The sequence below is a fragment of the Paramormyrops kingsleyae genome, chromosome 22 (assembly GCF_048594095.1).
Source record: "Paramormyrops kingsleyae isolate MSU_618 chromosome 22, PKINGS_0.4, whole genome shotgun sequence".
Taxonomy (NCBI): Eukaryota; Metazoa; Chordata; class Actinopteri; order Osteoglossiformes; family Mormyridae; genus Paramormyrops; species Paramormyrops kingsleyae.
The window spans coordinates 15,915,118-15,928,869 of NC_132818.1; the positions used below are offsets into that span (position 1 = coordinate 15,915,118).

At 43.7% G+C, this 13,752-nt stretch overlaps 1 protein-coding gene across 2 annotated transcripts; it reads left to right on the forward strand.

The window, feature by feature from the left end:
• The first annotated feature begins 42 nt into the window (after positions 1-42).
• Positions 43-11,165, forward strand: LOC111849223 (lysophosphatidic acid receptor 1-A-like). Of its 2 annotated transcripts, none has more exons than XM_023821923.2 (4): positions 43-154; positions 4,113-5,068; positions 5,664-5,920; positions 8,484-11,165. In XM_023821923.2, exons 2-4 carry the CDS (start codon positions 4,312-4,314, stop codon positions 8,586-8,588), a joined length of 1,119 nt encoding a protein of 372 aa, XP_023677691.1. In that variant the 5' UTR covers positions 43-154; positions 4,113-4,311; the 3' UTR covers positions 8,589-11,165. The 2 variants fall into 2 exon arrangements, with proteins under 2 accessions (XP_023677691.1, XP_023677690.1); XM_023821922.2 differs by having other exon boundaries at positions 55-271.
• The last annotated feature ends 2,587 nt before the right edge of the window (positions 11,166-13,752 follow it).

Consider the following 13,752-nt stretch of genomic DNA (forward strand, 5'->3'; position numbering starts at 1 on the left):
GCTCTTGTTCCCGGCCTTAGCCAATCATAAGCCTGAGGGGCGGGACAAGCTGGCTCAGGTTGTAGAGACCGAGGAAAAGGCAGAGCTACTATGGCACCATAAAGGCGAGCGGCACCGCACCCTTTCTGTAAGGCGGAGGGGCTGCAGTCCACAGGTAACCCGAGGAAGTTACGAAACCCAGGGCTTACATGCAAATGTGGAACATCTCTGATTGAAAAATAACGACACACTTATGCAGATGGGACACGCCAGAAATAAATCTAATTGATTGGTAAGGAACTACCAGATTTAGTCTTTTTTGAGCTGTGTTTGTGTACGTAAATGTATGACTTTTATAGGCGAGACTATCAGCGGAGATGGAAATCCAAGTTTGCTTTAGTATTGTTAGCTCTAAGACTTGTTTTTCTTAGCTACGTATTTATTCAACTTTCTTAAATGTACGCATTTACGGCCAGTTAGGCTGACTAAGATTTTGCAGTAGTGTTTTAATGGTTCAAAAACTTTAATTTGGAAGTCGCCCAGATATCTTAGGTTTATCTTATGCTTTTCCAGCATGTCGCGTTATTATTTGTTCCGAATATATATGAATGTGTCAAATTAAATATCGTGATTTTGTATGTTGGATTTACCGTGAATGGAAAAACACACGTTTGTTTCTGATCGGAGCGGCAGATGTTTTTCGAAAGTCTTGCTGCATGCATTTATAAAACCAGAAAAACAGGGTCGGCGCTAGCATGAACCTATCTTGCCTTCACAAACAAATTGGTATATAATTTATAAAAAGTAGTACATAGTTATCCTTTAGTTTTGTTAAAGGCTGAGATTCATATTACTGTTACTACTCAAGTGTGTCTTTTGATTGAAATCTCTTACTCTTTGACCTTTTGGGTCGTCTCCACAAAATCTCCCATTTAGGCTGAATTGTAAAATACATTGATGTCATTGTTTCCAGACCATGGTGATGCCCACGAGACATCAATTTCCTATCATTGTGCGAAAGTGCTATTTGCGCTTTGGGGTGCAACCGAAATGACATGTTTGCAAAAATATGTGACGCAAAGATGAATGATGAACCTGAAATTTGGGGAACGGGTGAGTTGGGGGGTTTCAGTCCGGAATAATGGGAAGGACAACTGTAAGGACGTGAAAGGATGAATGTCAGGGCTGTGGTGATGGAAAGAGGGTGTGGTTGAGTCATTAATAACAGGACAATCATGTTTGCTGATTCGAAAAGAAACAGCCAAACCCATGTACAATGGACACTCACACACATACTTGTAAAACGTACACAGAACTGGCAAATACAGCCATGTGTCTCGATTAAATTCATATGTTGCAGCTCGTAAACCTGACATGATTATTTTTTGGTGTTGTTTTGCCAGAGTTGTTTGAGGATGATGGGAAATTCGATGTATGGGAAATTGGTGGGTTCATTTTGTATAATTCACACACTTTGGCCTTGTTGTCTGGAGGTGTGCCTGAATCAGAATGCATTTTGAACCTCCACATATGCTCGTGGGTCCCCACCAGTTCGCAAAACGTCTCTGTACAGTAATCAAGGAATTCACGCTAAATTTTTTGTCAGGGGGTAGGGGATTCACCCCTACATTCAGTCAAAGCATGATTTCACACACAGGAAATAATCAGGTTATCAAGAAGAATTGGGACCTGTAGCACAAAGCGAGATTTGTCAGATAGCTACATAACTTTACGATCTAAGCTACCTCATTTTGAACAGACTTTATCATCATTCACTTTCATTTAGCCTAAATTACCTTAAATCTGATGACTAGTCTATTATCTAGGTCCCTAGATAACACGTTATTACTGTAGGGCTGGACAGTTAATCGAATTTAAATTTTAATTATGAATTACACTTGCAGCAAAATAATTGATCAAACAAAATAATAACAAAACAAAATAATCTAGATAAAATGATTGCTCTGCCGCATTTCGTTTTCACAGTAATGCTCCCGTCTTATTTTAGAAATCCGTTTCAGTTCAGTAAATGTATCTTTCCAAAGGCAGTTAGTAACCGTGTTAAATAATCGTGCTCAGTATTGGCCAAAATATTTTTTTTTGATTATGATTTTTGCCATAAATGAGGAGCCCTAGATTACTGGCAGTGTTAACTCCACCCACTGTGGGTCCTGAAGCATCTTCCATGCAGTAGGCAAAGAGGGGTTTTTGATTAAGGAATTATCAGGCTTTCGGTAACAGTATTTCAACATTTTAAGTTTGTGTCCCTTAGTCAGTCGTCAGTGTTTTGAGGGATTTTTTTTTTAGAACTTAATTCAAGTATCTGTGTTACGTGATGGTGCCACACGGATGTTGACACTAATGCTTAAATTAGAAATTACCCAGTTTCACCCGGTTCTCTCTGTTGGTTTTAGTGGGTTGTACTGGAGTGTTTTATTTTGCTGCTTTTTGCCCACACTGAGATGGCTGGCTCTTCACTCACTGTTTAGCAGATACTGCCTTCGATAGGGAACCTTCATCTCATTCGTGCGTAAAGCAGCTTGTTTGCTTGGACATGTTTCCTCTGGGACGGTTCATCCCGGTCGTTGTTGGGCACTTTAGATTTCCAGTTCACTCTGAAATTGCACTTTTTGCTTTGTTTTCGTTTACTAAACCAATAGTGTGTGTGTGTCCTGCCCTGTTGCTATGTTCTTAGTTTTCCTGTGTATATTTTAATCCCTGAACATAAATGCACATATATTTATAAGTCTGATATAACTCTGTACAAGTTACCTCATGGGACCAAATTCTGACATCATTTTATAAACAGTGGTATCAGGTTGATGGGAAAGGGGAGTCATTTTATACCCTGAGAAGACTTCTCGACACCCGTGCCTGGTTTATGTTTGAGGTGTGTGAAAGTCAGCGTGTTTCACTGAGCCTCATTCTGTAATTAGTCCACAGAGAGCTTTTGTTTTCTGTCTGCATTCATTCTTTGCGGTTCCAGGCAGCTGTGGGGTGGGGGTGGGGGGGGGGTCTGTACTAGGGGTGTGAATGGATAATCGACTCTTCGGAAAACCGTTCAAAGCATTATTATTTGAATGCTGATATCCCCATTTGGATATTCTGCTATTGCAAGGAACCATGGGAGTTTATCAGAAGATATGGCGGCTGTCACAAAAAGCACAAAACCAAGTGTGGAGGTATTTTGATACGCTAACTGAAAATTGCATTTTGTGCGAACTCTGTCAAACATAACTTGTATACAGACTTTCGACTAGTTCAGGGCTAAATCAAATGAAATGGAAAGATCTATCATACATGAAGCTTCACAGTAGAGGCAGTAATCACATTGATTTTGCTAGTTCTCTGGTAGGGAGCTGGAAGGGAGCAAAACCGTGGACTGTCTAGGTGTCACTGAGGACCGGGTTGAGAAACACTGACCCTGGGCTACATGTTAAGATTGATGGGACTGTTTCAGTCACAATAATGAGTGATTCCGATACATTTTGCATTTAATGTATTCCATTTTTGTTTTGTGTTTACTGTAGTTTTAAGGTATTGATACACAGGGCAACTTTTTAAGCAATGTTGCCAAGCAACTGCCGACCAGGTAAGACAAGGATAACTCTTCTGGATCTATATGATCATGAAAAGTTGCCCACTGCCGATAATTTTTTTCCCAAATAGAAATTTTGTTGCCTAATCAGCAGGATAGTGCCTGAGCTACAATGGTCAGCAAAATTGTCCGGCAACATTACTCAAAAAGTTGCCGTGTGTGTCATCACCCCTACGTTGTCATGCGAATAACTTTCAGATAATACTGTCAATTGTTTGAATATCTAAAACGGTCTATATGCACATCCCTGGTCACTGAATATTAGTGCTGTAAGTCAGTGGGTTTACCCTGCAGTGATAGATAATCTCTTAAGGTAGCTAGCTGGTGAAATTAACATTTATTCATATGATGCTTTTATCCAAAGAGAGAAGGGTTGTTTTATTGTTTTTTTTTTGTGTTCTTGTTGAGCTACAGGAGTTAAATTTAGGATTTATGGGAGATTGATGGATGAGTGGATAATGGGCAGTCCTCTCTTAATGTCTGCCTGTTTCATTGAAACCTGAAGTCTGTCTCTTTTTCTGCTTGGGGATGACAGGTAAAGACGAGGACTTGAGGGACAGTGCAACCCGATCTCAGACTGGGAAGCCACGTTGCTAAGCTGAGCAGTCCATGTGTGCTATCCGGATGGCCAGCATCTAGTCTGTCCCGCACTCTGCTGGTACTCTCGCACCCAGTAGCTGCCCGTCTGTCCTTCACACACGTCTCTTGCGCTCTCCTCCTCCACCTCGGCCGCAATGTGCATAGAGATTGTAGGCGACGACGCACCCGGGTGCTACTGCAACCGGACGCTGGAGTTCTTCTACAACCACAGTGGGAAGTACATCAACGATTCATGGACCTCGCAAAGCCTGCTGGTGGTGATCCTGGGCATCATAGTTTGTGCCTTCATCCTCTTTGCCAACAGCTTGGTCATGGTGGCCATCATCATCAACCGTGGCTTCCACTACCCCATCTACTACCTACTGGGCAACCTGGCTGCGGCTGACCTGTTTGCCGGTGCCTCTTACCTCTACCTGATGTTCCATACGGGCCCCTGGACCAAAAAGCTGTCTAAGCCCCAGTGGTTTCTTCGGCAGGGTCTGATCGACACAAGCCTTACGGCCTCTGTGGTGAACCTGCTGGCCGTGGCAGTGGAAAGACACCAGACCATCTTCACCATGCAGCTCCACAGCAAGATGTCCAACCGGCGGGTGACGCTGCTCATCCTGGGCATCTGGCTAGTGGCCCTACTGATGGGCCTCATCCCCAGCATGGGCTGGCACTGCCTATGTGACGTGGAGAACTGTTCCATTATGGCGCCTTTGTACAGCAGAAGCTACCTGGTCTTCTGGGCCGTGCTCAACCTGGTCACCTTTACCATCATGGTGGTTGTGTACTTGCGCATCTTCCTGTACGTGCGCAGGAAGAGCCAGAGGATGTCGCAGCACACCACACAGACTAAGCACAAGGAAACCGTCGTGAGTCTCATGAAGACCGTGACCATGATCCTGGGTGAGGCATCGCACGCACACGCACACACACACACACACACACACACACTTGTGTTTATATCACTGTAGGGGTCCTACTGATGACTCTCTTAAATGTGATTACTGAGTCTAACCGCACCCCTACAGAACTTAAAGCCAAGCTTGGCAGCTTCAAACCCTGAAACAAACAAGCAGAACAGATTAAACTTTGTGAGCATTTCCCCGAGTCAAGATTTCTGTGTCTTGCCGTCGGTTTTGTGCCGTGGTCTCTCACACGTGCACACACACAGGAACATGGGCTCTGCAGCCTTTTCATAAGCCATAGGGGATCATTTTATTCAGTGCTTGTTTACGGTGATTTTTAGGGAATGCACCCCCCCCCCCCACCAGTTAAGTATAGAGAGTTCCAGTTTCAGGACATAACTTTGGCCTGGATTTGTACTTTCTGGACCTGAACTTACCACCTCTGTCTGTAATGGGTGACTTACTCAACACTGACCAAGGGTCACTGGTCACTGTAACAAAGTCAGAAACGGACACCAGTTCCTGCCCCCCCCCGCCCATCCCACTCTGTAAAGATTGAGAAGATCACTGACTAAACCCTATGCGTCCCTCAGGTGCTTTTGTGATCTGCTGGACCCCCGGTCTGGTAATCCTTCTGGTGGACGGCCTCGAGGCGGGGAAAAGTGTCCTGATAGTGGAGAAGTACTTCCTGGTCCTCGCCGAGTGTAACTCTCTGATCAACCCCATCATCTACTCTCTGCGGGACAAGGAGATGCTGTCGACGTTTAAACGCATCCTGTGCTGCCTCTGCAGGAGGGGTGGGGTGCAGGGCAGCGCTTCCAGCGTGCGCTTTGACACCCTGCGGCAAGAGGTACTCTCGGAAAGTTCCAGTAACGATCAGTATAACTCCTTCCCGGCCACGCGCAAGTGACGGGCATTTTAGGTTCCGCCTCGGTTGCACGTGCATGTTTGTGTCCGTTCATGCGTGTCCGTCCCGTGTTTAGTTGCACACCGTGCCAACGTGGGGCTCTTGCCCGCTTCAGTGCCCCAAACATGTGGTGTCATGTACTGTCCGTGGTTTCATAAAAAAAAAAAAACGAAAAAAAAACACACCAATGTTTGATTTACCTCACTTAAGTGATCCCTTCCTATGGAAAAATCTTGTGTTATCCAGTCTGTGGATCTGCAGTTCAGTCTCACTGGCTGTTTGATCGCATGCAGACGGACGCCATAAGTTCGCTCATCCTGCAAGCATTTAATAATAGAAAGGAAAAGTCACAGGAAAGAGAGACTGTTGGTGGCAAATGAGCCGTTTATTCCGACTCAACAGTAACGCAATGAGACGGTCGGACGCAATCACACTAAAAACGTCAGAGGGCACTTTCCCTCTGTCACTGGAGAACGTCAGAATAGTTATTTTCTTATAGCTGATGTACTTGAGAATGATAAGTCTGATAGAGATTCATAACAAATTTAATGCTTCACTGAATGTGAAGCTAAAACAACAAGCAGCCCCACCCACTGCTTTCTAGAGAGAAGTTTTGTGACAAGATCGACGTGAGGGCTTTCGAGGAAGGGAGTACGTGCGCAGTATTGTGAGACCTGATTTGGGTCGGGCTTTGTCAGGCCCTATTTCACAGGACTTTCTGTCATTGCTTATTTAGCAGTCGTGTATCTAAGCAGGAGGAGACTTCCCGTGTGGCTTCCTGTATGTGTCTGTCTGTGAGAGGCAATAAATAATAGCTAAACATCTTCTAGCGTGGAGTTGAACGGGGGAATTTTGATATTTAGATTTTGTATGTTTCTAGTCTTTGTTAATTCGTTGTGACCATTCCCCCCTCCTGGCACCATAACTGCATTACCCAGACAGATCCATAACAGCTCACACATCCCCTGCTTTCCTTATTTTCCTGGGGTGTTTAATCCTGATCCTTCAGTTTGTGTATTAAAAAAAATAAAAATCTGCATTAGCAGTTAGACTTAGATATTAACAGACAGCGAATGACTTGGGCGAGAATTTCGTCAAATCTGTCCCAAACTGAAGGACGAGGATTTGGGTTCCCTTTGTTATACTTGCTTGTTTGCCTGTCTTTTGCGAGTCTTCCACGGAGAACTGGCTTGGCTTGCATGCCACATCCCCAAGCGTGTGCCCCAGCGGAACCTGAAGGCCTCAGCTCAGCTATGCATCTGTTGTGATTAGCTAGGCTGGCTGGCGTTGTCATGTGTGTACGCAGTGTCAGTTTTTGTTAAAAAATCACATCTTTGTGTGAGATATGTGGCATGCAAGTTAACTCTGTACTGTTAAACACCTGCATCTGGTTCCTGTGCATATTTATTATTTCGTTAAATTGTGTTTTATTTCAACCAGCTATTTTAATTAAACGTAATCAAATGTAACTGAACACCTCCTGCATCCTTGGATTTATTCTTATTTGAGTGGATAAAAAGGACACCGACCACACAGTAGCGGAACAGGAACAACCCTCAAATGGACAATCGTTTCCTGTGTTTAGCCCTGGTGACTCGTAACGACTATCGTGTCAAAGTGTGTTTAACTTCCTAGGAAAGCTCCTCACTATCGTTCATCTCTTACCACTTATTCTACTAATTAATTATGCTGTCATGTATAAGAACTATAATTTTTTTTTTTTGAGATTTATATTTTTTGTCACATTTTCATATTAATAAATACGATGGAAAAGCTGCTTGTTGAGATCTGTGCTTGATTACTCTTGTCTGCACGAGTGCTTCTTGCCGTGTGCAATTAGAGCAGCCACAGATATGTGTGGTTTGGCTTCCGTCCACGTTGTGGCGGGCATTGCCTGGTCCTCAGGGGCGGGGAGGTAAGTTGGGGCTTAATTAATATTTAAATAATATATCTAATATTTGATTTGGCTATTCAGCAGGCCATGAAGTCGATTCACCTATTCCAGTTGTGACCTGGATAGTGACAGACCAGTCATACGCAGCCCTTCCCCCCCCCCAGCCCCATGAGGACTTTAACTTCCCACAACTGCTGTGGATCCAGTGTCCCCACCCACTGAAAATGCCCCACCCTGCCCTCATGCTTCTACAAGCTCGTCGCACGTTAGCGTATCGGGCCTGTGCAGAGCTCAGTGCCTGGGGAACGCACTGTGCGCTGTGCCATCGGCCTTTCCCATGCACCCCCCCACCCCGTCTATTTGGTTTGTGAAAATGCTGCCGTTGCTTTGGAAACGCAGTTTCTGCCACCCGTGCTGTTGGGACAGGTGGGACAGATACGGACGTCATGGCAACCAGTATCCCCTCATCGCGATACATTCTTTGCCATTTAAACCACCGCTTAAAATGCAAGGTGTTCCACTGTCTTTTTTTTTAAATATGTTTTGTACTAAACTTGTGCATGCCGAGAGTCTCGCTAACCCTCTCTGTGTACGGGGGTTGTCTTTCTCCAGACATTAAAGAGCAACACCATCAAAATGAAGAAGACTATGGGGAAGACCGCCCAGTGCCCTAACAACATCCCTGCAACGTCGAACGATGGCCAGACTGCAAAATGATCATGCAGTCTGACCGCTTCAAAGGAGGAGTACTAACTGTTAGACAGGCTGACGCACTCGGTTGGGAAGTCACGTCGCATTCTGGGGTGAAGCTCTCCGCAGGGCCTCAGTTTACCTGATGACTTACAGATTTACCTACAGTGAGCTCAAAAAAAAGCAGGATCTCTCAGTTACCTGGGTTAACTAAGCTAGAAGTCATGATCATCCAATAAGAGTTTAGATAAGGAGCATTCCTGTTGGACATCCACGATTTCTAGCGTAAATTAACCCAGCTAACTGAGGGACCCTGCTTTGTGGAACACCCCGCTGGTGGCTGAGGCAGACCGGCAAGTCCTGTGTGTTATTGACATGTAAACTTTACTTGTACTTAATGCTGATTATAAAGGTCAGTCACTAGTGTTTGTTTAGCCTCCCAGTGACTGAAACGAAAACTTGCTTTTGCAAATGAAAATACTGTTTAATACGACTCGTGCTTTCGCCCCTTTTTATGATGGACGAAACCACGGTCAGGTGTGACACCCGTCCTGTTTCGCGAGTGGCCGATTCCCTGAAAGGCTATGTTGACATTCCTTTCCGCTTCATAGAGATTTCACGTCACTCCGGCCGACACGCCCTTTCAGTGCCATTTCTTGTAAGCTGTCATTTTCCGCTTAGATGCATTAGCTGTATTCTGCTTGTCCTCTCGGAAGAGATCAGTGCTTGAGATAGAACCGGCATCTTTGAAGCGTGAGTCTTGGAGTCACAATACCAGTGCCTCTCACCCTGGGCAAGAAGGATCTTTAGGGATCTTCACCTTGATCTTGACCTCTACATACCAAGCTAAAAGTGCCTGAGCCAAGTCAGCAGACTGTAACAAAACCACAGACAGATATTTTGCACTTGTTACATTACTGGAACTGACGGACCAGTATCGGTGACTTCCCAAGGCTGTTTCCTTGACCACCGTTCTGCCCGCTAGCCTACGAAGAGAACTTGACTTGTAGCAGGTATTGATGTAGATAAAAATGTGTGATCCTGTTTTCTCCTTGGCTTCCAGTTCATCTGAACTTGGGTTTGCTTTTAGGCGCCATTAATGCAGATGGACGGCCCGGCAGGCCTCAATATCGTGCTTTTTTTTTGTCGAACTGCCACGAGTGCAGAGGTGGGAGGTGCACCTCTGCGTAACAGTCTCCAGCCAATGGTGCAGCCTGCAGTTAGGGTTTTTACAGCTCACATCTACACCATGGCTTTCCCACAGACCGACCAAACACTAGTGTCTGTCCTTCTGCTTGTTCTAGGAGGAAGACCAACTTTAAAAGTGGTTTCGTTCACGTGAGTTGACTTCAGGTTTTACATAACAGGATCATCAGTGCCATTTGCTGAATGTGATTGTTTTAAAATGCAAATTGGTTCAGCGGTGTGGTTTAGGTAGTAATGAGAGGAAAGAGGCCCATTAACCTTCTGTGGACGGGCCATGTTATTTACTAACCAGTTTCGCATACTTCTGGTTAAGTTGAATGGTCAGCAAAAGGCCGCATGCTGTAATCTTTCCTGCTGCGGGATTTGAAACATTGTCCTGTTCCTTGGTTTACGTGATCCATGTGTGGTTTGGAGGGAGTCCACCTGCAAGCTTCAGTCTTCTCCAACATTCGTTCACCTGAATCGATTGGAACCCATGTGTACTTGTCTACTGCTTAACAGGATGCGTAGACCTCAAGTTCTGTCTGGTTAAGGAGAGGATTTGTAAGTCTCAGGATGATCTCGGCTGTAGTTCTGGTGAACGTGGCTCACTGGCGAAACTGAAACTCAGAACTAATGAGGAAGATACTGCACATGGATTTTCAGTTCTGTACCTCTGGCCACACACCATTTTAAAAGAAGTTTTAGAAAAGCAGACATACAGAGAGGTGATCAAGACACTTTCATTTTTGTATGCAGGGTTTAATAAGATTGTGGTTAAATGACAATCTTCAGAAAAGAGTTCATAGTGGTAGATGACTGGATGGGTTTCAGATATTGAGCTTGAATTTTTGTTCCTTGTATGGTGTGTGGCTCCTTAATTATCTTTTAAAGACGTAAGATTTATATTTCCACCTTTGATTGCCTGTAATATTCAAAATATAGTTTAATCAAACTTCCAAACTACCTCTCATGTTTTCACGTCGATTTATGTAGATTTTGTCTTTGGTGATATACTGCCCCTGCTATGCAGAGTTTCTGCTTAGTTACATACCTGTTTAATACCCTCCCCCCCCCCTTTTAACAACGTGAAAATTTGCTTTAAAGAGGTATACAGTGCTTCTGAAATTCAGAGAATTGTAATGCTGATATTCTGCATCTGAAATGCATGACAGCTACAAAGTTACGTGTGTTATCGTTGATTTGTGTTTTTAGGTTTGAGGTACACAATGTTACTATTTGGTGAGATTTCGTCATGTTAAGAATTTTTTTTTTCCTCCAAAATAACTTGCTGTTACTCTGTGGCTAACTGATCAAAAAAAGAATTGTAATTTATTTTTCTTTGTTTGTTGTCCTTCACTATGCAACGAAGCTGCACATTTGACCACAGTTGTGGTACTAAAAATTCCATGATGATCATCTCTGGTCTGTTGAATATTATCTGCCATCCACTGGCTGGTATTAAATGCCAGAACATTTTTTATTGAGACAGCGCAAACGCCGAGATTTGTGACTTTCGTGATTATGGTGCCGAGTTCCCCCTAGTGGCCAATACTGGATATCGTAGCGCTAGAGCGTTATGGAAATACAACTGCACTTTTTCGTGAGTCGTTACGTATAAAAGGTCGTCTGGGTGGTGCCACGTAGAGGCCAGTACAAGACATTGCAAGGTAGAACATTATTGGAAAAACAGCGCTGCTTTTTGAGCCGTTAAGGTTATTTGCTGCCACCTACTGGGCGGGACATATAGCCAGGATGGAGTTCTTTTGGTTAGTATTGACGAGGTGACAACACACAGAGAGGAAAACGGGATTATTCTTGGATAACCCTTCTAAATTCCGATGTGACAAAGCAACACTTCTTTTCTTTTTGCCTGTGAACCTCTCAACCTTTGCTATTTTTGCTAATATCTTTTTTTAATAAACAGCATTATATTTCAAATCAAATATGAATATAAACTTTAAATATTAGGTGACTGTCGTTGTCCACCTAATGCCTGATTTACTTCAGCTTTTTAAATGAATAACACTTATCCAGCATTAATTGAAATGTTAATCTCAATAACCGTAAATGTTATGTTCACACATCGTGTGTAGCGGTGAGGTGGCGATGTCATGGATGACTCAGTGAAAGACGTCATCAGCTAGGGGTTAGTGTAGCAGAGAGCAGATTCTATTTTATTGTCATCAGTCCTTTGGTTTGCAAAGCATTTATGTCCTAATGAGTAATCAGTCGGGCACAAATGATGTAATCTATTAGTCACTGCCGTCTGAGTGATCGGGTATGGAACCAGACAAATGCTTACAGGTGGTTTCGTGGTCATGTCTAAATGAATGAATGTTGCTTTTATGTGGCACTTTTCAAGACAATCAAAGCACTTTATAGGAGACTTTTCCACATTGATGCAGGCCAGAACTCACTGGTTTGAAGCTAGACTAGATACCAGTAATTTACAACTATAAAGAAAAATATGGGGGGGGAATGAAGTCCACCACAGAATACCATTTCTTTTAAAATGTTTTAATTTTTTTTTCAAAACGTCACAATGTTTTAGATGTAGTGACTAAAGATCATTGTTCCCATTAAAACAAGCAAAGACACACCCCCCCCAAAAAAAAACACCCTTAAAAAAAATATGAAATAAAAGCACGCTAGAATATGTAGTTTTCATTTTTCTAATAAGGAACACTACTTTTTTCATTGTGTTTTTTCTTTTACGATCTTTCTAGAACAGGTCTAAAGTTGAGGTATAAAAGGGGCTGAGTCACAAGTCTATATACACAAGAAAAGGGCTTCACACAGGCGTGGGGGCAGGGAAATACAGGGTGGGGGTGGCTAGGGATCTGCCTGATGTAAACTGGTGCAGTGGATTTTTTTTTTCTTCCTTTTTTCCTTTTGACTTTGGTACGGCCCATGATTGTGGATAGTGAGGGAACTTAAATGTGCAGTTATACACAGAGGGGGGTGGGCCCTTTTCTCAGCTGTTCCTTTAAAAATGAGTAGCAAGCAGCAACCCACAGGAATACACCAAACTTCCACAGTATGGGGGTGGGGCAAATTTAGCCCTCATCATCATCATCATAAAAAAAAAAAACATCTTCCAGGACTTGTGTGCTGGAAGTATGCATACAGGTATGGGACAGGGGGGGGGGGAATAAAGTATCTGGAGAACATTTTGGAAGGTGGTGCTGGTGGTGGGGTAAACGACGTGCCTTTGAGGGCACTTACGTCAACTAGAGCTACAAGAGCCATGGGTGTAGCTCAAGGTGGGGGAGGGGGGGGGAACGCGGCCCGGAACCACACTGATACGGGATGTTTAAATGGGGGACATGGGATAAGTCACATGGGGGTGTGTTAGAGTCTTTCTGAAACTGGTCCTTGGGGATCCAGAGACTCCATGTTTTCGCTCCCCCTCAGCTATCTAGATGGAGCAAAAATGACTTTCAGGGGGCCCTGAAGAATGGGTTGAAAAACACTGTTAGACAAAAAAAAAAGGGGGGGGGATGGGGGAACTCAAAGTTAATTTTTTAAACAAACTCAGAAAAAGAGACATTTGATCATGTCAAACCAACAGCCAGACAGAAAAAGCGACCAAACAATTATTAAAAATAAAATGACACCATAAACAAGTAGTAAGAAATACAAGAAGTAACTTGCAGTAATAACATTGCTCATTACATTAATCATAAGGAGGGTAACTACCATGTTCTGACATTTTGTTTTTTTTTAACATACATTAGATAAACTCTAACTCAACATCAATGAGATTGCGTTCCATGTCTTGCATGTTCCATATAACTTTTCATAAAGATGGTATAATCCGACGTTTTCACCTTTATTCGAAGAGTTACGTGGACAGACGAGAACACAAAGCGTCTCTGCTCCTTTCCGCTCTCTGTTAACTGTTCCCCAGCTGCAGTTGACCCAAACGGTTTTTGGTTAATTCTGAGCCCCGGGGGCTCCTGTATCGAGTGGTGTGGCTCACCGGCAGGGGCAGCGTGCCACC